This window comes from Centruroides sculpturatus, unplaced genomic scaffold (assembly GCF_000671375.1).
Source record: "Centruroides sculpturatus isolate CEXI.00-Female unplaced genomic scaffold, Cexi_2.0 scaffold985, whole genome shotgun sequence".
NCBI classification, from domain to species: domain Eukaryota; kingdom Metazoa; phylum Arthropoda; class Arachnida; order Scorpiones; family Buthidae; genus Centruroides; species Centruroides sculpturatus.
In genome coordinates, this window is record NW_019385384.1 from 143227 (window position 1) to 169214 (window position 25988).

General features: G+C 30.1%; 1 protein-coding gene across 2 annotated transcripts in view; it reads left to right on the plus strand.

The window, feature by feature from the left end:
* The first annotated feature begins 1890 nt into the window (after positions 1–1890).
* The window catches only part of LOC111638380 (serine/threonine-protein kinase WNK-like), a 55611-nt gene continuing 31513 nt past the window's right edge, over positions 1891–25988 (plus strand). Inside the window, exons 1-2 of one of the 2 annotated variants that reach the window (XM_023384082.1) lie at positions 1891–2110; positions 5870–6584. In XM_023384082.1, the coding sequence (XP_023239850.1) occupies positions 5901–6584 (684 nt within the window). In that variant the 5' untranslated portion in view covers positions 1891–2110; positions 5870–5900. The remainder of the gene's footprint in view (positions 2111–5869; positions 6585–25988) is intronic. The other variant, XM_023384081.1, reaches the window with a different exon arrangement.

A 25988-nucleotide genomic window follows, 5' to 3' on the forward strand; every position in this document is an offset into this window, starting at 1 on the left:
TCTCCTGTCAAGCATGACTGAATACTTACTGGAGCTATCTTTTTAAAAAGTTTAAATTTAATTAAGTAAATTTAAAATTACGCCATTTGCCAAAATATTTAAAAATGCAACTTAATGAGGAAAATTTCCCCAAAGTATTCTCGGTCCTTTCGGAAAGAATGGCTTCAAGAAAAAAATCTTAAAGGTGCTTACCTTTAAGATTTTTATCTTGAAGCCATTCTTTCCGAAAGGACCGAGAATACTTTGTCCATTTTCCCATTTTAATACCAATAACAAATAAATTATAAAACTTATATAAATTATACTTTGTTTAAAAACAAAACGAGTAGACAGCACAACAAGTATTACCGTTCTGTGCGCAAAACAAAGGATGAAATAATTTGTGTAACCAGCCCAAAATCTAGCCAAGTCAAATTTTTGTAGCCCAAAAAGTAGCCAGTGCGCCAAATGCTTTTTTTAACGCCAAACTGAAAAATAAGTAGCCCAATTTGGCGCAAAGTAGCCAAATCTGGCAACGCTGTGTAACAACATCCAAGAATGACTTCATGGAGACATGGACCCCGTTATGCCCTGAGGGTCCCACACCTTCCCTTTGTTACTAAAGGGGTCACCTGCTGTTACGCCGTTAAACAAAAGTAGGGAGAAACTTCCAGAAAGAAAGACAATAGAAATGAAGATAAAGGGAAATATATATATGATATAAAAAATAAACTATAACTATACAATTATGGCACGTAGCCACACGGGTCCGCGCATCGTCAACATGGTATTTTCCTGGTTTTCTTCACGTTAGTAAAATTTAAATAGGAAGCAGTTTCCCATAAAAGACTTCCCAGAAGATATTCCGCACTCGGCAAATCGCTTGTGTGTCAGTTGCCGTATACGAATAAACCAAACATTTCGACTCTATGGGCACTACAGGCATGGGCGTAGCCAGAGTTTTGTTATGGGGGGCCTAGTGGAGGCCAACCTGACACAAAATTGAATTATTTCAAATTATTGTTCATTATTGGGCACCAAGCAAGCCGTTCACCTTTTTTTTAGTATTCAAAACTTTTATTTTAGCTTTAGGTGTTTACAAATCGACTCAACACTTTTTCGGCTGTGATTTCCTGGGGGGGCCCAGGTTCCCTGGGAGGGGCCGTACCCACCCAGGCTCCCCCCTCGCTACGCCCATGACTACAGGGTGTTTTTAGTGACCCGACATAACCAGACGGATTTTCCCTCGAATAATTTTTGGGATTTTTCGAACCGTCCGAACTCGATCACTAGCATCCAGAGCGGTAGGTTACTATCTTTTTACAATAAGTGGATTCCATTATATTAAAAAAATATAAAAATCTCGAAAGATTAATTTTAAACTTCTTTTAATTTTTACAAGGAAAATGATTTTTATCTGTTTTAACTTTAATTCTTTTTGTCCCGCGGAACTCTCGAGGTAGTTTATATTATTATTTTTTAAATTATAAATTCATTTTACGAAAATACATTTCATAAGGCCCGAAAACAGATTTTTATATTACTAATTAGATTCGATTATAATAAACCATTTTCGGAAATATTATTTCAGAAATATTTTATAAATAAATGGTGTAATTTTTAAAAGTTACTTAAAATAAATTCGAATACAGTTACTAAAATGAAATATATATATGTTTTTCTAGCTTTTGCCATTAAATATTTCCCGAATCTACAAGTATAATCGTCTTCTTACATCCCGAATTAGGTTCGATTGTAATAGACATTTTCAAAAGGTTACTTACGAAAGACGTTATAAAATTAAATAAATTAATATATTAAAATTTAAAAAACTTTCGTAACGTAACTTGGAATTGGATTAAAAAGTTTAAGCATATATATTTTTACTAATTTTTGCCAATTTTGTCGCTTCGAACGTACGTTCTCCGCCTCTCTAGGGATAGGAGTTAAGCTGCGAGAGAGTCGTACTGTTGGACTCGATAGGGGAAAAATATATATATTATATATATAATATATTTTAAATTCGTATAAATTGATCAAATCGAAACATAACAGTGTAACTACTATTGTGAATATTGCTATAGACCAAGATGGAACTAAGAGAAAAACATGGTAATTAACGAAATTGCAGGTGACGTTTAGTTGTGACAGAATAATAACGATTACCTTAAATTCAATTAAGTTTAATATTCGTAAACTGGTGTATTAATACGTCGTATTTCCATGTGTTATATACTTCGTATTAGGATATTGAGCAAACGTAATTTAATTCCTTTTCCTATTTTTCGTGTCCATCTTTGCATTCGAGCTAAATTGCCTGTCCCACGTGAACGTGGTCAACAAATTTTAAAGCTATTCTATTAACAATTAAACAATTACGAAATTAATCGACTATTCCTATATTCTTTACGTATTGCTAATAAATCACCAACCTTGATTTTATATAATCTTAATCCAAAACAATCGTCTTTTTTCGTTTTGTATTTCAAACTCTTTTTCTTGTAAGCAAATTATAGTTTAATGGTTAAACTGAAAAGTAAAACCTTCCAACATTCTTAATGTCTTACCAATAAATCTATATTACTGATTTTTACATAATCTATATACAAAAAGCCATTTCTAATTTTATACTTAAAACTGATGCTACTTGGTATAAATTAATGTGACTCGACGTTAAAATTATTCTTAGTTTTATAAAATTAATGGTGTTTGTGTACTTCCAATAAATCCTTAATGTCCATTTGTACCGTCGTGTACATATAATTGTTTTTTCTACTTTTATGCTCGAAGCCCGTCCTTCTTCTCGTAAACTAATCATGATTTAATTTTTACTTTTTAAACTTAATAACGGTTTAATTATTAATCCGATAATCTTTTTGTATTATTAATAAATTGTAATTACGTCCGAAACGTCGCCGTATTTTCCTAAATTTGTTCTTGCGGCTATTAACTTTTTATACAAATTAATTATAATTTAACTCTAATAACTAAATTGGTATTATGTTTATAAAGTAATTTATTATAATTTATAAACTAGTTATAAATTTATAATGTTGATTTTGTACAGTCTTTTACTACTAATTTTTATATTTCAGATTACTTCTACTTTATATAAATTAATTTTATATTTAATTTTTGATATTAAATTAATGTTTAAAGCTATATCTAATTTTTTTTTGTAACTTTTGTGTGCTTTTTGCAATGGGATGAATTTGTAAAGTTAGTTTTTTCAAAAGGAGATTGTAATATAAATGAATTTGGATCATTTTTATAAAGTTAACAACTTATAATTGATTATATTAAATATTTGCCTAATTTTTTTTTAATTTATNAGTTAACATTGCAACACTACACTCAAAGAAATTACTATTAATTCTGTAATACTATAGATCCCATCATGTCATTTAAGGTCGACATCTTTGGAAACGACTCTAGGTAATGTTGTAGGATTAAATTTAGATGCATATTTGATTTTAACGAATCATTTTTATATATGATTTTTAATCTGTTGTTAAGTATAAAATTGATCCGTCATCTTTAATTAGCTAAAGTATTTTAATTTAGTCATCTTCTGTTGATATTTCGAGAGAAAAAAAAACTAGAATAGATTAACTAAAAATATTCGTAGATTAGTTTCGATACGTGCGTCCAAAATATCCATATTTTTTCGTACGCTGCCAAATTTCCGCCACATCTAACGCACTTCGATAGTTGCCAAATCACATTGGCCATAAATTGAAAGAATAGGCCATCGAGTAAGATTAAATTAAATAAGAAAATAAATGGAAGAATTATATAATGTGTACATTATAATTGACTTAGTTACTTAATGTGAATTTGTAGAAATATATGTCTATTTATTCTTTTAAGAATTTTAACTAAATTATATACATTTGCATGACCTTGAATTTGATTTTTTAAATTTTTTTAAAAAGTCTGATCAAATAAAATCCTATTTTGGAGGGCATGATCTAGTTTCAAATTTATAAAATATTTTTTTAATAAAAAATAATTGTATCTACATCATTTTAAAAATGATATTATATAATTTCTAATTGTTTAAGTTTTGTTACAGTTTATTACTTATTGTGACAACAGTTTTAAAGATGTTTAAAGTCATCATTTGTACAGTACATTTATATGTTAAACTGTGAAATATTTTATTGCTAAATTTTTCAAGTTTCAATTCATAATTTTCTCTTGCATTAGACATAGCTAATTTTTTTTAAAGTTTGAGGATTTTATTACATATTTTTCGTGTCCGAATTTGACGGCACGCCTCAAATAACGTGCTACGGAAGATGCAGCACCGATCCAACCTTCTAGGTGCTTAAAAGTTCTTTATCTGTATATCTCTCCGGCATCTCGGCTTCCGCCCTTCGGGAAGGAAATAATAATTGTACATTTTCCGAGTTTCCTTTCTTCCCTCGCCGTCGATCGTTTGGAAAAGTTTGAGAGAACCCCAAGTAATAATTTATAATCCCATATTTATTTTACTTTTTCATTTACTACTTTAATTATATATTTTGAAAGAAAGTTACTATAGAAACTAATTAGTTATCTATCAAGGATAATATATAAATAGAAGGAAAACCAGGAGGAGGATTAAGATTAGCTTAACCCAGTTATTAAGAAAATTTTAATCTTTTGTATAAAATTTTACTGTATTTTAATCATCCTTTTCCTGGTTTGAGCAACGACCTATCTATAAAACTTATCATTATCAAGATTTTTGCATGTATTTTGAATTTTTCTAACCGTGACAAGGAACTCTTTTAAAAATTGTAATATATCCATTAGAAGTGGGTCATTGTTAACAGGACACTGGTTCAGGCGTCTGAAGGGAAAAAGAATGTTTCAAACACACACACATACACACAAGCGATGAAATCGATGCATTGTATTACAGTGGTAGTAGTAGTGGTAGTAGTTGTATCTCGTGACGTAACCGTCCACGCTTATGTACTCTTAAGAAACTATATTTGCAATAAATCTTTTTGCTACTTTGCAAAATGCTAATTAAGAAAAACCTAAATACAAAACGTAATTGGAAATCTGCCAATCAGTAACGTCGGCGCCTTTACGCTTTGGCATTCGTTTGGATAAGTTTAAAAAATGATGGAAATATCGTGGAAATATGTCAGATTTTCGTTCGATGTTTTTATTATTATTTTTTCGAATTGGAAAATTTCAACTGGGAAATACATTATCGGCCGGAGTAACTTTCCTTATCTTGCAGCGATAAGTTTGCTCGTTGATCGGCATCTTTTTTTCGATGAAGATTCTCGCTATCGAGGGGATCGTCTCGTGTTCGTACGTGGCTTTCGATCACTTTAACTCACTGATCAATTAGTTGGATGTATGCCATTTGTGCGTCAACCACACCATTTCCTGTGATGTTGCAATGTTAATCATAGCAGTTACGACTATCAAGGTTAGTGTCCCGATACGTCACCGCTTTCTAGGATCGGGGACGTATTTAAAAATCCGAAAAGTGAAATCTCTTTTGATAATTAGGTCGCGAGAAATCGAATATATTTCTTTCTTTTTTAATTACTACTCGTTATCCCGCCTCCTCTTTGTGAAATGCGCACGCTATGCGGCATAAAGAATTTTGAAAATAATTTCGTGTCTCAACATAAGATCGGGTAGATTTGACGTCATCGGCGTTATCTCTGACGATAAAGGAAGATGAAAGACGTCTTAGGTGTTCTACCGTCTGCGATTGTGTGGAGGTTTTTCTCTTACGAAATTTTTAAATATCAGAAATGCATGTTAAAAATGATTTATATGGGGTTTATTTATTCGCAGTTCGTTTGTTTAGCGATAAATATTTTTATTGCCGGGATATTACATAAGCTTAAATAATTTTGTTTTTTGTGCGTTGCAGGTAGAAGGTAGGAGATCGTCAGTCGGTTGAGATGTTTAAAAATCGTCGTAAAGCACCATCGAACGATGCTCATCAACAGACGGCCGAAACGGACGCGGTCAACAAGCGTCAAACCTCATCTCCCAACTGCGAAACATGCGGACGTCAAGCATCTTCCAGGTTTGCTATGACTCGTCACCGCCTCAATTATCACGGTAGTTGCCTACAGGCCAGATCGGACTCGCCGAAACATTCTCCAGAGCGAACGAACAACAACAGCAGTACAAGCAAAGAATCTAGTCCCGGCAAAGGAAGTCGCTTTTTACATGGAAAAACCGAAAGATCCTCGTCTCCTATACCAAAATTACGGACTACCAGGCGTGTTTTGGCCAGTCTGACAGGTAACAAGTCGTCGTCGTCGTCGCTGGTCGAAAGCCCCCCTTCGGGTGATCACAAGAAGGAAAGGAAAAAAAGGATACCGGCCAAAACCGAAAAGAAGAAGAGCGACATGACGGAAAGCGTAGAGGATAACTTAACGAAAGAAAGTGCCGAAGTATGCGTCAATAAGAACGAAACGTCGGTGGTCGAGGAGGACGAAGCCGTCAAAGCCAGGGATACTTCGCCGTGTGGCAGGTTTCTGAAATTCGAAGAAGAAATCGGACGCGGCTCGTTCAAGACCGTGTACAAAGGCCTGGATACGTCGACGGGTGTGGCAGTGGCATGGTGCGAATTGCAGGTACGACCCCTTTTCTATTTTATTTTCCCCTCCGTTTGTGTCGGTGACCTTGTAATCGCTTTGTTCCACCTTACGGTACTTTTGACTGCATTTTGCCAAATCACCTGGTATTTGACGTCACACCTACCATATTAACGCGTTTATTTTTGCGTGTTTTTCGAGGTTGTTGCGAGATGTTTTAAAGTTTTACAGCAATTTTTTAAGGCTTTACATTTAATTCGATTTTTAACCGTCCGAGTTGTCAATTTTGCGATATATTTTTCGGAAAAATTGGCATTCGTTCGTGAAATAAAGATACTTAAATAAGAGGCTTTTTGAAGAAATTTTAAGTATTTAATTAACTTTTAATGAATTTTAATCATCTTAGTTGTCAGTTTTGACTTTTTGTGCGTGTATGTGTTCTACAAGTACTTCACATTGTCGATTACGAAAAAATTGGCAGGGGAGTCGACACATTCGTTTGTCAAGTGTAAGATTTGACCATTATAAACCAATTATTCGAAGAGCAAACGGGAGAAATCATTAGTTTCTGACTTGTGTTTCCGCAATTTTCTGTTTAGCACCCCGGTGACGTCACTTCCGCTATTCTCTTCACCAGAAATGACGAAGAGATCAATTGGGTCGTTGACTTTCTTATCGAAGGAGTGGGAAGTTATAAACTGTAAAACATTTTAGGAATATTATTTTCGTTCGTCTATAAACAGTCCTCCTTTTTATTAAAAACAGGAGCTTTATTTTATGTTCGATGATTCCTTAATTAAATTGCGATGAACGAGGGTGAGAAATGAATAATTCGAAATTAATTGCTGGTTGTTACAATATTAAGAAACTCGATATCTGACACGAATTTCAAAGTGCAGCATTTATTTTTGGAATGGATGTTTTAATATTAATCGACCGTTCGCACGCCTAATTGTTAAGCAAACGTGTAAATGTGCTTACATTGTTGGCGAGCTGTCATTTATGAACGCTATTTTTACTTGGAATAATGAATTTTAAGTGTTTTTATATATATTTTAAAGGGTGTGATAGGCTACAATGTTTTATAAAGTAAAAAGTAGCATTTTTTTTTACGTTGGTTTGCTAGATGCTTAATGATTTCGATCACAATCGAGGAAGAACATTGTTTTTATTTTGTTATATGATTTTTAAGTTATCGAAGGAGAAGTTATTTAAATCTGTCGTAAGAGGACGGGATGTGTTTTTGATATAAATTACTTGTAAACAACCTAATCTAATGGGGATCTTTTCAGGATTGATATATATATATATATTCTACAGATTTTTAAGTATAAGTAATTAAATAAATAAATATATTTATTTATGCTTTATTACATAAATTAAAATATATATATATATAAAATTTTTGTTTTATGCTTGTTTATATATGTAAACAAGCAAGTATGTAAAAATGCCAGTGTATTACAGCATTTACAAATGTATTACTATAGAACATTAGGACTAATTGTCAGGTAGATTTTTTGATTGGGTGTTGCATCCACCATGTGCTACCTTACCCACATCTGCATCAAAAATTTTTTTCCTTCCTTAATATTATTTTCTTTGAGATGAAAGTATGGTTGAGATACTTTATGCAAAAGCTAGAAATACAATGTATTCAACAATTTTATATTTACAAATACAGTAGAACCCTGATTATCTGAGGTAATGTGGACCAATGCTACTTCAGATAACTGAAAACTTGGGTAAAATGGATGGCCACAGCCATTTCAGATGAAAATTAGCAATATAGAAATTTATATGCTAGCACTTTTAAGCCTCTTTTTATACCTTAGTGAATTTAATCATATTTAAAAATAGCAATTACAGCCTATAACACTGTTGATTATTTCGTTTTATATGAATTCCACGTTGTACGAGTCACTTAGATTTTATAAATATGTGAGCCGTTCACAGCCCAGCACACGTATTTGTAAAATCTAAGTGACTCGTACAACGTGGAATTCATATAAAATGGAATTATCAACAGTGTTTTAGGGAGTTGCTGTATTACATCATTTATTAAACGTCAATACATGTAATAAGAATAAAAATGTGTATTATGGTAGTTACATTTTAATATGAATAATTTGTCTCACTTTGAAGTTAAGTGATAAAAGGTAACAGAACATGTTAGTGTTTTGAATTTTTAGTTAATTTTCTGTTTTAGAAAATATGTGATAAATTTTATAGTTGTATACAGTATAAAAAAATAAAATNTAGTGGAGAATGTAACGTGCAACAAACATTTAACGTAAGGTCTGTCACATAATTACAATTACACTCTTATTTTTTAATATCATAAAAATGAATGAAATATTTATTTGATTACTGCTATAATAATGTTTGTTATTTCAAATTATACAATATTTATCACTGAAATAACACACAATATTTTATTAATTATTATTATTATTTTTTATAAACAATTTTACATTAAGTTAAAATAAAAAATATTGGAATTTATAGTAACTTTTTGTGCATTTATGGTAGTGCAATGCAAGGAGACTTGTGGGATTTTCTTTGAGCAAGGGCAAAACATACACAATCTAGATTGAATAACCAGTTGATTAATTTGCTAAAATAATGTTTCTTAGACAGGATTGTTTCATTATATTAGAGAGGTTGAGGCGCACGTTTTAAACGTGTAAACGTGTACGTGTGACGTTCGGCGGCGCTTTCCCGTAAGCCTAAAAGTTTGACGATGGTGTTTGGAATGTCGAGCGTAATTCCACCGACTATCCAAACACCATTGTCAAACTTTTAGGCTTACGGGAAAGCGCCGCCGAACGTCACACGTACACGTTTACACGTTTAAAACGTGCGCCTCAACCTCTCTATTATCTTATGTCTCATGAGAGTGAGTAATAAACATGTTAAAAATTAGTGAAAATTCAAACTATACCAAAAAAACAGTTTTTGAAATAGTATGTTTCCTGCAAGTGGCTTAAAGGAAAACTAGTGGGATTCTCCTTTAAGCCACTTGCAGGAACAACTTCTGTTGTGCATGGACTGTAGTTATTTCAGCATAACTATTAAAATAAATTTACTTCTATAAAAATCTTTTGCTTTATAAAGTTATTATATGATAAAAAGTGAAGGAAGGAAGGAACAAAACAAATTTTGGAATGGGTGATTGCTCTTACCGGCCCTTTCTCGAGATGTCCTTGCCGTAATGAAACATTATATGGCATTTGGTTATATTTGTAGACTCCAAATGAAACTAAGAAGAAAAAATTGATTAAAAATATTCAGTTGTTACTCAAAGCTGCAATATATTGCAGAATAAATTTTATACCAATTAAATACACCCTAGGAAGTTGATTAGATTTACTTTTTTTATGAATAATTAAAATTCCTTTTATAGTAGTAAAAATATAAATTAATGACAACGAATTGTAAAAAGTAAAAATTTATATTGAGTATTAAATTTATAAAGTATTTGCACTAACTCTGAATTATTCTGTGTGTGATAAATATATAATTGATGATGATAAACAAAATTAGTGAGAAAAAATTATTAAATAATTTTTATTAATAATGTTTCTGAGCAGAAATTTTTCAAAGCATATATTTTTGTTTGAAAATACTTTTTGATTTTATTAAAAATTTGAAAATATTTATTATTTTGTAATAGTTTTATTTTTTGTTTGTTATTGAATTATTGCCTGTTTAAGGTATAAATAATACTGGTTTATTTTATTTACTACTACATTATATTACATATACAAATACAGAATTAATACTGTGTAATGTTTATAAATGATTAAAGATCATCACTACTTACAAAAGCAAAGTGCATAATAGTGTAAGATTGTTTATCCAATGGCAGATATCATTTTAAAAACAAATAGTACTTGTTTGGGATCATAGTTATTGTTTACGGTGGATCAAGTAGTTTTTTCTAGTGATGGGACGATACAAAGATTTCTCTTGATTTTGGTTCTGCTGAAAAACTTGATTCTGACTCCAATTTTTTTGAATACTATCTAAAGTTTATTTTATTATAGAAAAATGAATGATTTACATTATGAGAATGGTACATAAATTAATTAATAAATATCAAGCTTAAGAATGGAAAATCCAGAGTCAATCTTTCAAAATAAACCTGAAAATTCTCCATTTATATGTGGATATGCATGCTGTTATTGTGTACTATAAAATAAATATGTAATCTTAATTTAGATAAAGTTAACATTGCAACACTACACTCAAAGAAATTACTATTAATTCTGTAATACTATAGATCCCATCATGTCATTTAAGGTCGACATCTTTGGAAACTACTTTGTTGGTTGATGTGATGACGGGGGGAAGATAAATGAGAAGATGCACTTTTTTTAAAAATGCTTTTCACAATCAGCATGCCTCATAAATGCTTTAATTTTATCATATTTAACATTAATTAAATGAGGTTCAGCAAATGAAGCAATGAGCTGAACAAATATCATTCTCACGAGTTAAAGTTTTGAATTCATTCACTTGTGCTAGGTTATCCTAAATTACAATTGCATAAATTGTTTTTGAGGAAAATAAGAAAAAAATGAATGCCTAGACTGACTCATCTTGAAAAATCAATTTTTAAAATTCAAAATGGAGGTAAGCTTAGCATGAAAAATTAATTATACAGTAGAACCTCGAAAACTCGGCTCTCGATAACCCGGCACTCCGGATAACTCGACCACACCCTGGCAGGGCAAAAAAATCCTTAGTTAATTAATTTTCATTATAGACAGCTTTATAAAAGTATAAAAGCTCTCATAAAGTATTTTTCTGTGGTCTGTCTTATCAGGTAAATTACTGTACACAGTGTATTCATTAATTTTCATTTTCATGTAGTAAAGGCTTTATGCCTTCATAAAGGACGTACTTTTCCTTTGTTTAAGGGTATTTGGGCAGTTTATTCTCTGTTATATTCTCAAGTAAACAATACATACGAGTACAGTACAGTATTTTCTGAGGAAACACTCGTACTTATTTTTTTTAACCCCATTCCCGATAACCGGCATTTTCACAAACTCGGCCACCCTTCGGTCCACATTAGGCCGAGTTTTCGAGGTTCTACTGTACTTAGAATCACGTGAATTGCATTTGAAAATTTAACATACTACAGCATCATCTGTGAATCGTAACAAAAAGTCATAGTTATAATGAGAAAGTTGTTTTATCACTAAAAAACACTTCTATATAGGCTGAAACTAATTTAGCTTGAACAACACCATGCAACACTTTTAATTTATTTAAAGGAATGATTTGAACTCCTTTTTATAGATCTGTGTCAGGTTTAACAAGAAGATTCAAACTGTCTTCTTAAACAGTTCGAATCTTGTTAAACCTGACACAGAACAACGAAAAGGGGTTGGAAACATTTGTTAACAGTTTAAAATATAATATTGTTAATATTTTAAACTGTTTTGCCAACACTTAAATATTTTTGTCAACTGCAGCCTTGATTTGAAATTGCCAGTCAAGCCAACTCAATACCAACTGGATGGCACTGTCACCCTATCTCCCCTAAAATGGGGACAATTAGTACAGGACAAAGTGTAATCTCTCATCACTTTGACTTCACAAAAGAAAATCTGGCATGACAAACATCACTTTATGTATGGGAAATTGTGTATTTTCTGCTTTGTCAACATGAATCTTTTCAATAACTTAAACTAATACTTAATTATTAGTATTGTAATTTTAAAAATTTTTTAATTTTTCACTGAAACAAATAAATGAATTTTTTTATTAAATGGGGAAGAATTGTTTTAAGAATTGGAAATTGTGACGAGATTTGCTCAATTCTGATTACTGGAAAATGCCCAATTTTTCCTATTTCCTATTCCAATTAATCGTCCCATCACTACTTTTTCCTTACATAATTTTGATTTAAAAGTAAATTATCTTATTTAAGACGACGAAAAGGTAAAGTTGTTAACCAAAGTAATTTGTTAATTTTTTTACTTTTTCTTGAGATATTGTTAAAAAAATTTTATTTATTATGCACGTTAAATTAATGAAATATTCCAGTTTTTTAGAAATTTAGAGGATGTATATAAATTTGTAAAAAAAATTAGATTTGAAAATATAATTTTTTTTTGTAATGATATTCTTATAAAAAAACTAAAACTTTTAATATCTAACTTCAAATTTAACATTCATGTTGACTAAATTAGCTATCATCACATTTTAATATTGAACAAAGAAAGAAATAGAAATTAGGACTTAAGAGATTATAATATACAAGAATTGTATGTTGAACTTGTCCCGTTATTGCTTGTATTTAGTTTTTTTTTTAAAATAATTGTAATATGAATAAAATATTTTGGAAAGAAAACTTTCCAAATGTAATTTTTTGTTTATATTACTCATACTGGAAGAAATATTTATTAAAAATAAGTAAATATGCTGTATTTTTCCTTGTATATTGTCTTTTTTAATGAAGTTTCCTTGCTGATATTTATGTATTTATTTGATTTATATAAAAGTATTGACATCTAGCAACATAATCTTCAACTGTTTTGAGAGAAAGTTTTAAAAATTTAAGTCATTTCACTTACTTTGAACCTAGTTCCCAATTTGAAACTTTAAATGATGAGTAAAACTACAGTTTATAATCAAAAGACAATAATTGAAGTAAAAACTTTGTGAAACTCACAAATTTTTCTTCTTATCTATCCAAGATAATGCAGAATAAAAAATATTATATCATTGAGAAAACATTTAGTAGCCTTGATATGTTTATTCTTATCCAAAATATAAATGGTTAATTTAAAATTAAACATATCCAATCTAAAAATATTTATTTTTATCTTCAAAAACAATAAAATATATCTTGACTTTATTAATCCTGTAAAAATTATTATATTTGTTTATTGTGTAATATAATTCAAAGTGAAGAAATGGAAGTCCTGTTTATTCATAGGAATACTTTATTTTCCGTCTGTCTATATTGCATTAGTTTAATTGTTAAAAAATTATTAGAAAAGTATTTGTCATTTGATGATTTGATGAAACTATATTATTTGAATTGATGAAATAATTCATATAAAATACAATAATTTCTAATTGATTAGGAATTATTTTTATGATAAATTTATTAACTTATAAAATTATTTAGCAAAATTATTTCTGATTTCTGCTAAAGTTAGACTTTTGTTACAGCATTTGGCAGTCTGGTGGCTATGAATATAGCCATATTATATTATTCACCATTGTCATTGTTGTTGGTGCAGTTATAGCTTTCATTCCATTTAATTTAACTTATGCAGATATTTTCCAAAAGGGTTGAATTCATAAATGAATTTTGAATCATTACATTGTTCACATTTTCACCATGTTTTTTTCTATGAATAACCTAAACAGAACTGCATAAACAAAATGGTATTGATAGTATATAAACAAATAGTTATGAATACCATGCTGGTTAAATCACACTGTATATCTCTAGAGTTTTTATGAACATGATTAATGTGTAATATTGTAATAGATTGTTAAATGGCAAGACTTAAAAAGTGAATTAAAAGTGGTGCAATAAATTTCACTAAAGTATTCAAGTGCATTTATGTTATGCTTGACATAGTAATTATGAAAATAGTGCTAATATAAACATCTGTAAACCTGACAGTCATATTAAAGCCAAATGATTGCTAGATGATATTGGGCTATATTATTGCCATTGTTAATTAGTAATTTAATAATTTTTACTGGTAAATTTAGTAAAAATAGGTAGACTTAATAATTTTTTGCAGAAGCATCAAATGATTTCATTTAAACCATAAAAGTAGTTTACACCATTTATCTTGTACAATTTTAAAAATATATTACATGCAGGACAATTTGGCAATTTGTTTCTCAACACCTAAAGTGCAATAATGATTTTAGTTAAGAGTGGAATATATTTATTGAATGTTAGTACTCTCACTGGCCACTTTTTATTCATAGTAACTAAAAACTTATAGCATTCTCTAATTATCAGATGACCGCTTTTTCTTTTCAAAACAGAAAAAAAAATTCAGTTGGTCATAGAGCATTAAACAATCTTTAGTGTTCACAAACTAAATAATCACTAGTACACTGATTTTGGTATTTGGAGCCAAAATCAGTGTAAAATTTACTAGTAAATCAGTAATGTTTTGAAAAATTTACCATTTTATTGATAATAAAAGAGTCAGTAAATTTGCAATCTCATAATTATAATCTAGCTTGTCAATACAGCTTGAGTATAGTTAACAGGAAAATTATGACTACATTTTTGAATTTTTATTTTTTGTATATTTAATTAATTAATGAACTTTTCATTCAGTGAATTGAAATTTCAGAGTGGAAAATTTCAATATTTAGACTTATAAAATGTTCAAGAGTATGCAAACTTAAATTCTAAAACAATGTTTTTTTTAAATAAACATCATTTATCAATTTTTAATCAAAGTATTTGTTTTTAATTTACGGCATTGTTACCAGAGGATATTTTGAAATTGTTTTTTTGCACATTTTCATAGAAGCATACCTTCAAATAAAAGGTCATCTCTGTGATTAAAGTTTGTTTCTGCTTCTGGTGAATGTGTGATAGATTAGCAAAGACAATGTCCCGAATTGTTCAATATATATTTTAACAAATATTTTAGTGTAAATTAAAAAGAATTACAAATCAATTTATTTGTTTTTCAAGCGAAGGATTCTAGTAAAATTGTAAAAATAAACTTTTTTGAACTCATCAAATAAAATAAAATATTGTAAAGTTGAACTTGAAAACAGGTCAGCAATATAGGGGAGAATTTATTTTAAAAAGAGAGCAGTTTATCTTATTTATACTTAAGGTATCTTCAATTATTTAAAGTAACTAGGTATCTGACCCACACAGGCAGACCTAGTTATTTTTAGTAACATGATATTATTGTAATACACGCAACACAGGCTGAATGTAAGTGATTAGCATTGGCTGTGTTTGTTTGAGACCCATAAGTTTTTCTGACTGGTTTCCAGGATCCAGGTTATTTGACTGCTTAAAACTGTGAGATAAATCACATTGTCTATCTCTTGCATTGTTGACTGGTTTGTTTGTTCAATCATCTACACTCATATTTTGCCTTCTTTGTCAGTAGAAAGCATTGGCTGTAGCATGGTTGATTTTCACTCTCACTCTTGTGTCATTAGAATATATAGTTATGCACTATACTGTTGTTTATAGATATACAGGTGTGTAAGGAATTTGAAATTTGTTTAGTTTTTTAAGAATGTGTGTAAGAAAAGAAAAAGGAAGATCAGAAAACAAGCAGATAATAGTAATGTTTTAACAACTCAAATAGGTGTGAATTGTTAAAAAATGTAAAAGATCTTGGCTAAAAAATTAAATTTAATTTTGGCAGCAAAAATTTACTACTAAAAGTCATGGGGTAACCTATCAATTCAAATTTAGCTCCCAAAGGAACTTAGCCTAACTTTTAATTTAGAAACTTTCTAAGGATGTTTAAATATATTACAAAATATAAATCAGAAAAGTTTTAGATAACTTGATTGTTATAAATACAAAATAAGGAGAAATCAATGTATAATTTCAATATAATTGAAAAGATCAAGTTTTACAAGCACATGCTTTGGTGGCAACTTAGCCTATAGACTTAGCATTTTGAACTTTGACTTTGTATATCTCTTTAGTTATAAGATTTTTAAACCTTGATTTTTATGATGTATTCTTAATGACAATTAATAAAATGTTTTATCCTTTATTATGTAAATTTAATTTTTTATGATGTGTATATGTGGTTATTTGTATTGACCATTTTGAATCTTGTAATTGAAGTATTGTTTTGGAATGTGTTTGTTTGTTTTTCAAATTGGAATATATTCTGATGATGATTACAAATAGATTGCAAATGTTTGATTTCTGGTAATCTGTCATTTGTTTTGCTGTTGCTTAAATTTGAGTACTACTATGAATTTATTCCCTAAACTCAAAATTATATGGCATTTCAAAATTATTTGTTAATTTACATATTATCAAATCAACAACTCTGGAACTAATAACATCAACATCTTTCACATTTTTCCAGCCTTATTACTTCAGTTAAACCAGTCAGCACATTCCCTAATGACGTCAACACTTTTTGATTAATATGCCAGGCAATATGTGAATTTTATTTTGTTTTCTCTCAATAGATGGCAGAATGATTTTCCATTGTGTTAATTTTTTATAGTGTGACAATGCCAGAGTGTCCCCTTATGCTTTGGCACCACGGGACCAAAGGGTCAAAGCCACGTTTGCAATGAGACTAGTTCATCAGGACTGACACCACTGTGTCTTTAAGGACAGACACAGAAACCTAGATGGCCATTTTTTCTGGTTTTCTGTGCGAGCGATTGTGTTTGTAAGTGCTTCAGACTCGGGATGGAGACTACTACGAATTTAACAATAAACAATAACAGTTTATTTACCAATGTTATTTACAAAGCTATATACAGATGTCATTTTAGATACTTAGCAGATGCTAGTTATACAACATATAGAGGAAAGGTAAACATTATTAAGATTGCAACCCTGACCAAGAGAGAAAGTTTACAGTTGGTCGTGTGTTGGTAAATACCTTAGTAATAGATGTTGGTCCCTTGTTGGAGTCTCAGAATCGGCATACTGTGGGTTCACCAGGTGGTTCGGAAGTCTGGATGTTTTGAGAAGGGGGAAAATCAGCGACAGCTAGAACAATATCCACACAGGATCGGGCACGAACACCAGTCTAAACCAAACCCTGCCGAAGATTGTGAACTCACTCCTTCTTGTATTCAGGGGTCTCTCGTGGGTTTTCCCCACGACTTCATTAGGAATTATCATACAACAGTCCAATTGTTGAATTTTAATCATCGGTTCTGGGTGATACACTCGATGTGTCACCTCAAACAAGGAAACAAGTCCGTGGGAAAAGTTTTAATCATTCTCTCTGATTTTTCTCTTTTTAAAAATTTTTGATTAAAAATTTTTTGTCAAGTCAGGGCTCTCTCAATAGCATTCATTATGTCTAAAAGATCATACTTTTAATTATTAATATAATAAAGTTTCTCACATTCCAATACCAGAACGTGAAGCTTCCATAATACTGTTTGTAATGGCGGTGACATGTTTAACAAATGAGGAAGAAACCAGAAGTAGCTTGCCACAACTAAGCGATCAATGGCTTATGCTCATTGGTTAATACCCAAGTTGATTAATTCCATAGATAGACTATAACAATAAAAATTTTAACTTTTTTTTTTGTTTTTATTTAATTTTCAAATAAACAAACATGACTTATTTATATTAAATTTATATATTGCTTTCTTATGTTATATGCTTTTAATACAAACATTTGTTATAATTGCAGTAAACTTTTTATTAATGATTTTGCTTATGTTACAGATTTAAATTGTTTTTACTTGTTAAAAATTCAAGAAATGCTAACTTTTCACAAATTTATGATACAAAAAACCATCTTATTGGAATCACAAGCACAATTTCCATTTGTGAATTTTTCACAGAGACTGATTAAGACGTCTGGGACCCTACCTTAAGTTTTATTTTTAATAATAAATTAAACATCATTTACTACAAAACAATGAAATAGATATTTTTGAATTAAAATCTAGGGTGAAAAAACTAAAAATTTAATGTATTCATAGCTTTTTCTTCCATATACCTTGAGAACAACAAAATCACATAATGGGGATGGCCTTTATTTGGAAACCTATTTATTTTTACTATTTTTCTTGAGATATTGTTAAAAAAATTTTATTTAATTTAGCACAGGAAATTATTATACATGATCTTTTTCTAGATTTTTCTTTGGCAAATTTTTTTATCACTTTGGAACAGTTGATATTATTTAATAAATTGTGTTCTGTACATAACAATACAATGTTATTTAAATGATATCCTATTGTAATGCTTCTTGGCTAGTTTTTACTTGTCTTAAAACAAGAAAAAAATCTCTATCAAAGCACTAGAAATAGATAATGCCAAAACAATACAGTAAAACTTCAATATTTCTTTAACTTGAAGGAAACAAAGTACTTGGTAGGTCTCAATGGAAATAGCGTAGGATTTAATGTCTCCAACTTGAATTTCTTAAGTTGAATATTCTCCAAGTCAAAGTTTTTCATGGTCCCTGACACTGATTTATGTTACTTTCAACTTCTTCAGCTCGAATTTTAATATTTATTCTATCCAAAGTGATCCTAATTATTGGATTTCCATGAAATTTTCAGACAGTTAGTTATATCTATTCTCCAACACCAATTTTCAGGTACATCTTGTTGAGATAAAGTGAGAGATCCTCTCACTTTGTCTCAACAAGATGTACCTGAAAAACTTTTTGATTCTATTAGTTACATTGAACAGTTTGCTGAAAGGTGTTACATGGTCTGTTTAAAACAAAAGAAAAAAAAACTATCAAAGATTCTTTATATAATGCAAGAGAGATAAAAGTACAAATCCATTGAGAATTGGCATTTTTACTTTATTGTTCTCTAACTCAAATCGTCTGTAACTCCAAGTTTTTTCCTGCCCCTTGGAACTTTAAGTTAGAGAAGTTTTACTGTATTTTAAATAACCTCTACATTTGGAAAAAATAGACTTCAAATATAATGCAATTTTATAAACATTAATTGAATACTGTGTTTGCTCTTCTGTTAAAGATAATATATATCAACTCAATTAAATCTTTAAAATGGTTAATACCTATATTATTTTTATAACTCAATTTTAAGTCATTTGCTAGATTGAAACTAATAAATATCTTCACTAGTAGATCTTGTTAGAAGAAATAAGGTGTCTTGTATAAATGTATAAATAAATGTGCTGAAATAATTTAAAAGACTTTTAATCAAGTTACATCGTTAGTTTATATGGTACATATTGCCTGCTGCATCCATATTCTCCAAATAATATCAGTATATTGGATTGGAGATATTTCCCATTTTTCTTATAAGAGAATATCTTTTTGTTGTTCAATTATTTAAGAATTCTGTAGACACTGAATTACTCTACTGTGAAATTGCATTAAATTTGAAGTTTATCTGTTGCACTGTAATTAAAAAGAAAGAATAAGACTAAAATACATTGTTAGGCCAACTATTCACTCTCAAAATAAACATTGTGGTGTACTTTTTGCATTTTACAAGTAGGTATACTTGGATGATTTACAAAATCAAAACTGTTTGGAATTAATATTAAACTTTGTAGTTATTTAAACCAATAAATAGCTGAAAATATTCCTGAAATAAATATTTCTAGAAATTTTTTCTAAAGCAATATAAATATCTAATCTGAGGCTGTTTTTAAAATTTGGTCTGAATCCAACAAATACTAACTCTCTTACAACATTTTGAAAATTGGAAGAGTTAACAAATTTGTTAAATATATCAAAGAAATTTTTTGGTTCTTAATTAAAGTTTTGACATTTGTTTGAACAGACAACTGATCTAATGACATTTTGCATGTTAAGCATTATTCCTGATTCTAGTTTAAATGAAAGCAACACTTTTTATCCAACAAATTATTTTAAGAAATAACCATTTTGTATAGTCTAAAAAGCCATTGTCAGGGAATATAGTAATATTTAATGATATGGCTCTAACATTTAACATGTTAAATGTTAGAATGCAACCTTAAAATGACTTGTTAAACAAGTCAAAAAATATTGGTTTATAAAATATAAAGGTATTGCTTTTATTTAAATTAGAATTTAGTTTTTTCCATTCTTTTTATTTGGCTGCAATTTGAAAAAATTGTAAACCTATAAATTCCCACTGTTGGTCCCATATCTGTCTTTGCTTAATCTTGGGAGTGGAGTTAAATAGAAAGACAAGACCAGATATAAAATGTTTAGGGACAGGAGGCCCCAATTAACTATATATGAATTTCCAATGCTTTATGTTTATATCAATTATGTTTATTTCAATTCAAAACTTCCCCTGAAAAGAGTTAATAAATGATTGGCACGACTCTATTGATAACAGGAAAAGTATGATAACAAGGGCAAGATACTAATTTGAGGTGGCAAGCATATATTTTAAATTAAAAAAATTAAAAATACGATTTAAAATTGCAGCCTGGTGTTGTGACATTGTCATAATAAATAATTGCTTGTTTATGCAGTACAGTAGACCCGCAGTAATCCAGCCCCTATCTAATCTGGAACCCCCTATAATCCGACATGCCTATATGCAGCTCGGTGTACAATGGGCCGAAGAGAATGGTGCATCGTACAATGAACTTTTACTTCTGAGGAGACTGAGAGACAAGGCCTTACTCTCACATTTAGCCAATGTAAAACAAAAGAAAATTGATGAATATTTGTATGCACCATAAATTTATTTGTTTATCCATTTTCAAATTAAGATCATACATAGTATGTACCTTGGAAATACATACATATGTTGTATGTAATTGATTGACATCAATATGTTTAGTTATTATTTTTTTGCAAGTGCTATAGCATTAATGATGTTAATTTTATAATAAACCCTATGCTATCTATTGTGTTGTTTAATTCACTAAGTCCCGTATATTATGTAGTACATATAGATTTGATCTTACCATTTTTATAAGTATGTCATTTGTCAGATTACAAGGTACTCCTTTTCAAAAAAGTTCTGGACTACAAGGGGTTGATGGCAGTACTCTAGTCCAACAAATTCGATCATCTGTCAGATTACCGCGGGTCTATTGTACGTTACATAAACGAGCAATTATTACTTTACATAGTACTCCTAATTTATCAGATCTAGAATTTGAATTCCATTTAAGGATAGGATGTGTGTGCTTATTTATTTTACTAGGTCTTACTGTTATGTAAAAAGCATTAGACTATGTATTACTTATATATGTACATAAAGTAAGTGAAGTACCACTGTAATTTATGACGTTACACTTATTCTAAATAAACTAAACAAATGATTATTTTTTGCATGTAAAAATATTTAGTTTCAAAAATTGAAAATTTTTATGCTAAATATTATTTGCATATAAATCTTTGAAATCCACAAATCTTCACACATTATAATAAAAACAGTTCTTTGATATTCTTGTTAAAGTAACCAACTATTTTATTTACAAAAAAATGTTTTCAGCTTTAAGCCATCTTCAGTTTTACAACTTGTTTCAATGAACATTCAAAGTTACAGGATTTAAATAATTTAAAAATAAATAAATCAAAAGAATCAAATGAAATACCAGTTTTAAAGTTTTTAATAAAAATCTTAAAAAACCTAAAAATTAAAATTTAAAATTTTTCTTTAAAAAGTTTTTAACATTACATCCAAAATTTTTAACAACATTTACAAGAAGATCACTGATCTTGTGAAAATTAAACAATCCAATCTAATATTGCAAAGTTTTTTTATGGTGTATAATTAACTAGTTTCTTAATTATTTTGTCAGCTCTATTACTTTTCAGGCTCATATATATCAGAGGAAAGTATGATGATTTGATAAAAAGATGACCTCCAAGATTTTTACATTTTTGGACTTGGGACCTTGAAACATTAAGAAATGCAAATAATTTTGGGTTTTTCCTCCTCCTATATGTATGGAGTGGGGGGGCACAATTATTTTCACCCACTTTGAGGCTTAATAACTCCTGTGTCTTTTCTTGAAAACTTCTGAAATTTTGCAGGGAGTTTTGTGCATTAGTGGGAACGATGCTATTAAATTTTGGTGGTTAAAAGTCAAGGGATGGGGAGATAGAGGGATGTCAAGTTTCATACCTTGAGTGGGGTTGGACCTGGTAAAGATTTTACAGGAAATCCTTGTAAGTTCAAAATTCAGGAGACAAAATATTTATGACTTCGAATTATCTGAGATTTATATATTTCTGTATAATATGCCAAAAACCACATAACTGTTTAATTAACAGGTCACCAGATAGGTTTATAAAAAGTAAAGCAGGATTCCTAGAAATATAGACCAAATTATTTTTAAAGTGGCCCAAAAAGTAGTAAGTTACCCAATAGTAGCCTAGAGCCCTGCAAATATCTCATTATGCTTCTTGTAGTCCAATCTTGCAATTCCAAAACCTAGCCATATTTTATGAAATAAGAAAAAAAAGGCATAGTCTATATATAAAGTGACACTCAAAAATGTGTTACTATAAAAGCTTGTTATGTTGACCAGATTAGAGTTGTTCTTAGTCTTCTTCAATGTAAATGAATGACAGTTTGGACAAATTTCACTTCAAATTATGAATTAGCCATATTTCAAACTAACCTAATTCCTTAGCATGTATCTCTATATTCCCAGCTGAGACAAAAGTACAGTTATGAACTAATGGGATTTCTACTATCTGACTCAAACTATCTGAGTTTGAATTAATGAGGATTTTCTGTACTTGTTATATGCATTTACAGTTTTATATAAAACTCATCTGTACCCTCAAAATTAAGCTATTTGTCATTTTGTAATAATTAATAATATAAAAAGATTTTCAAATAAAATATCAAAACAGATAGTGCCACACACAATCACTTCAATCCAAAAGCCTTAAATTGTATTCCAGTGAGGTTTTAATTTGAAATAAAAGATTTTTGGCTGTTTTTAATCTACAGTTGAAGATCTCCACAATTTTTATTTTGAATAAAACCTCACTAGAATATAGTTTAAGACTTTTGGATTGAAGTGTTTATTATATTATTCCAGTCTACCAAGTCATGTTTTAGCTACTCACAATGTTGAGATTTTGCTGGGAAATTTATACAACTTGTTGATGGATTTTTTTTAAATTGGTGTTATCAATTTTTGATTTCTAATCATTATTTTGTTTCCTAGCATCATTAATGTTTATAATTTTAAGTATTTCACTAATCCATAAATGTAAACCTGTTCTAACAATCTTATGAGAATTCCTTTCCTACATTCCCTAATTAGCACTGGTTTTTCCCACTGATGCCAAGGCTGCCATGTTCATTTCGTTAGTGAAGTGGGTGCATCCTGCCTACCTTTAGCCACAGATTTATAATGCTCACAATGCATATATGAAAAAGGCACTTGTCCTACTTCATAGACAATTGGATTTTCCTTTTTGTATGTGCAAGCAATTAAGAACCCAAGTTCTAAAGATTGGGCTAATGCAATGAAAACAGAGTTGAAGGTGATTCAAGATCAAAAGATATGGACATTATGTGAATTGCCTTGTGATAAGAGAGCAATAAAACTAAATGGGCTTTTACAAAAAAAGGAATTAGGAGGGAAAAGTAAATTCAAAGCTAGATTAGTAGTTAAAGGCTGCATTCAGGTTAGTGGAGTAGATTTTGGGAAAACATATGTATTGACCACTAGGAGCACAACCATTCAGATTCTGTTTGCATTAGCCACAATGAAAAACTTAGAACTCAGGCAGTTTGATTTTGAAACAGCTTTTCTTAATGGAGAGCTGTATGACAAAATCTATGTAACTCAGCCAAAAGGTTTCAGTATAGAAGGAAAGAGAACTGGGTTTATAAGTTGCATAAATCATTGTACAGATTAAAACAGTCAAGATGTGTGTGGCAACAAACAATAAAAGAAAACTTGTAAAGACATTACCTTGGTCCATAACCTGTTGTTGGGAATTTGTTGTCGATCATCTTTATGTTTGGAATCAGCCCCCCACTGACCACTGATGTTCATCTTTGTTGAACTTTTTCTTCTCATCTGAACTGATAATGGTGGTGAATATGTGAATAGTCAATTTAAAAGCTTTTTGAGTAAAAATGGAATAATTTACCAACTTACTTCTCTATACTCATCACAACAGAATGGAAAATCCAAGCAGATGAACAGAACTTTATTAGAAAAGGCCTGTTGTATATTGCTTGAAGCTCATATTTCACTGGAGTATTAGAGAGAAAGTGTATTAACAGCAGCTTACATTGACAATCACATTCCACAAAAGAATGGAAATATTCTGTTTGAAAAATGGTTTAAGTGAAAAGTGAGTTTAAGACATCTTAGAGTATTTGGATGCACAGCTTATGTACATATCCACAAGATGCAAGGAAAGCATAAGTTTCAAGCATGAGCACAAAAATACATCTTACTTTGTTATTCACCCACCACAAAAGCGTTCAGACTGTATGATCCCAGCAACAAGTCCATTGTGATATCACGAGATATAAAATTTGATGAAATGTCAAGAATTGGTACAACTGACAAGAAACAGATAGAAACCATTCAAGTATTCCCAATCTCTAATTCAAATGAAAAGAAAAGGTTCAACAAAGATGAACATCAGAGGTCAGTGTGGGCTGATTTCAAATGTGAAGACGATTGACAACAAATTTCTACAACAGGTTATGGGCCCAAGTAAGGTCTTTACAGTTTTTTTGTTCAGTTGGACACTGGATTTATGTGTGATTTGGTGGGATATCTGACAGACCACATGTGAGATGAAAAATTTACATGGAGACACCTTCACAAAGGAAGGATTTGCCAACTTCCAAAAACTGGATGGTATCTAATTTATCGTCATGGCAATTCAACATAAAAATACTGTTGATGAAGGAAGATCTGTGGGCAGCAATTGAGTCACAGGTAACAGACTGAGATTTTAAGACAGGAAAAAAGTTGTGATCAAAGGACATTAGGAACAATAGCCCTGACAGTTGGGGACCACATCAAAGTCAATGTTCAACATTGTACAAATGCCAAAGAAGCATGGAATACTATAGCAAATTTATACAAAGACAAGAGTATTCCGAAAAGGCTGCAGAACTTTATTCCATCAATTTTAACACGTGCTCAGGTATTGCCGCTTATATTAATAAAATACAAACCTTTATTAACCAATTGAGGAAAATTGGTTGTACAGTTGGTGACCAGGAACATTCAGAATTATTATTGATGCATCTACCAGAGGAATGTGATAGTTTAGTGACCAATTTAGTGATTGCTGCAGACACAAAATTAACTTCAGTTGCAGTTAAAGCTAAACTGCTGCAACAGGCTGCCAGAAAAAATGAATGCAATAGACCTTAGTGCAAAATTATGAGCCTCTATTTACAAATAGTTAAGGCAGAAGTTTATGCCATCTAAACTACTTTTTGTTAGTTTAAAGTTATGCCTACTTAATTCAGGATCTGCTATTGTTTCTCCAGATAATTAATATTATTGACATATCTTTATTTGTTGTTGCAAAGACATTTATGGATTGTTTCTTTACCTGTGTTAATGTATTTCTCCCAAAGTGGGACATCCCACAGGGACCTCAGAATGTTTGGATTAAGATATCTTGCAAAATGATTTAGTTTTATGTAATATGAATAGGAAATATTAATTCTAGTTATAATTTTTTATTTCAATTTAGTTTGAAAATCTATGTACACGCCTTCTTTTGTAAAACACATATAATATCCATTATTTGAAGTATATTAAATCTCTAAATTTATATGAAGAAAATTTCATAATTCATC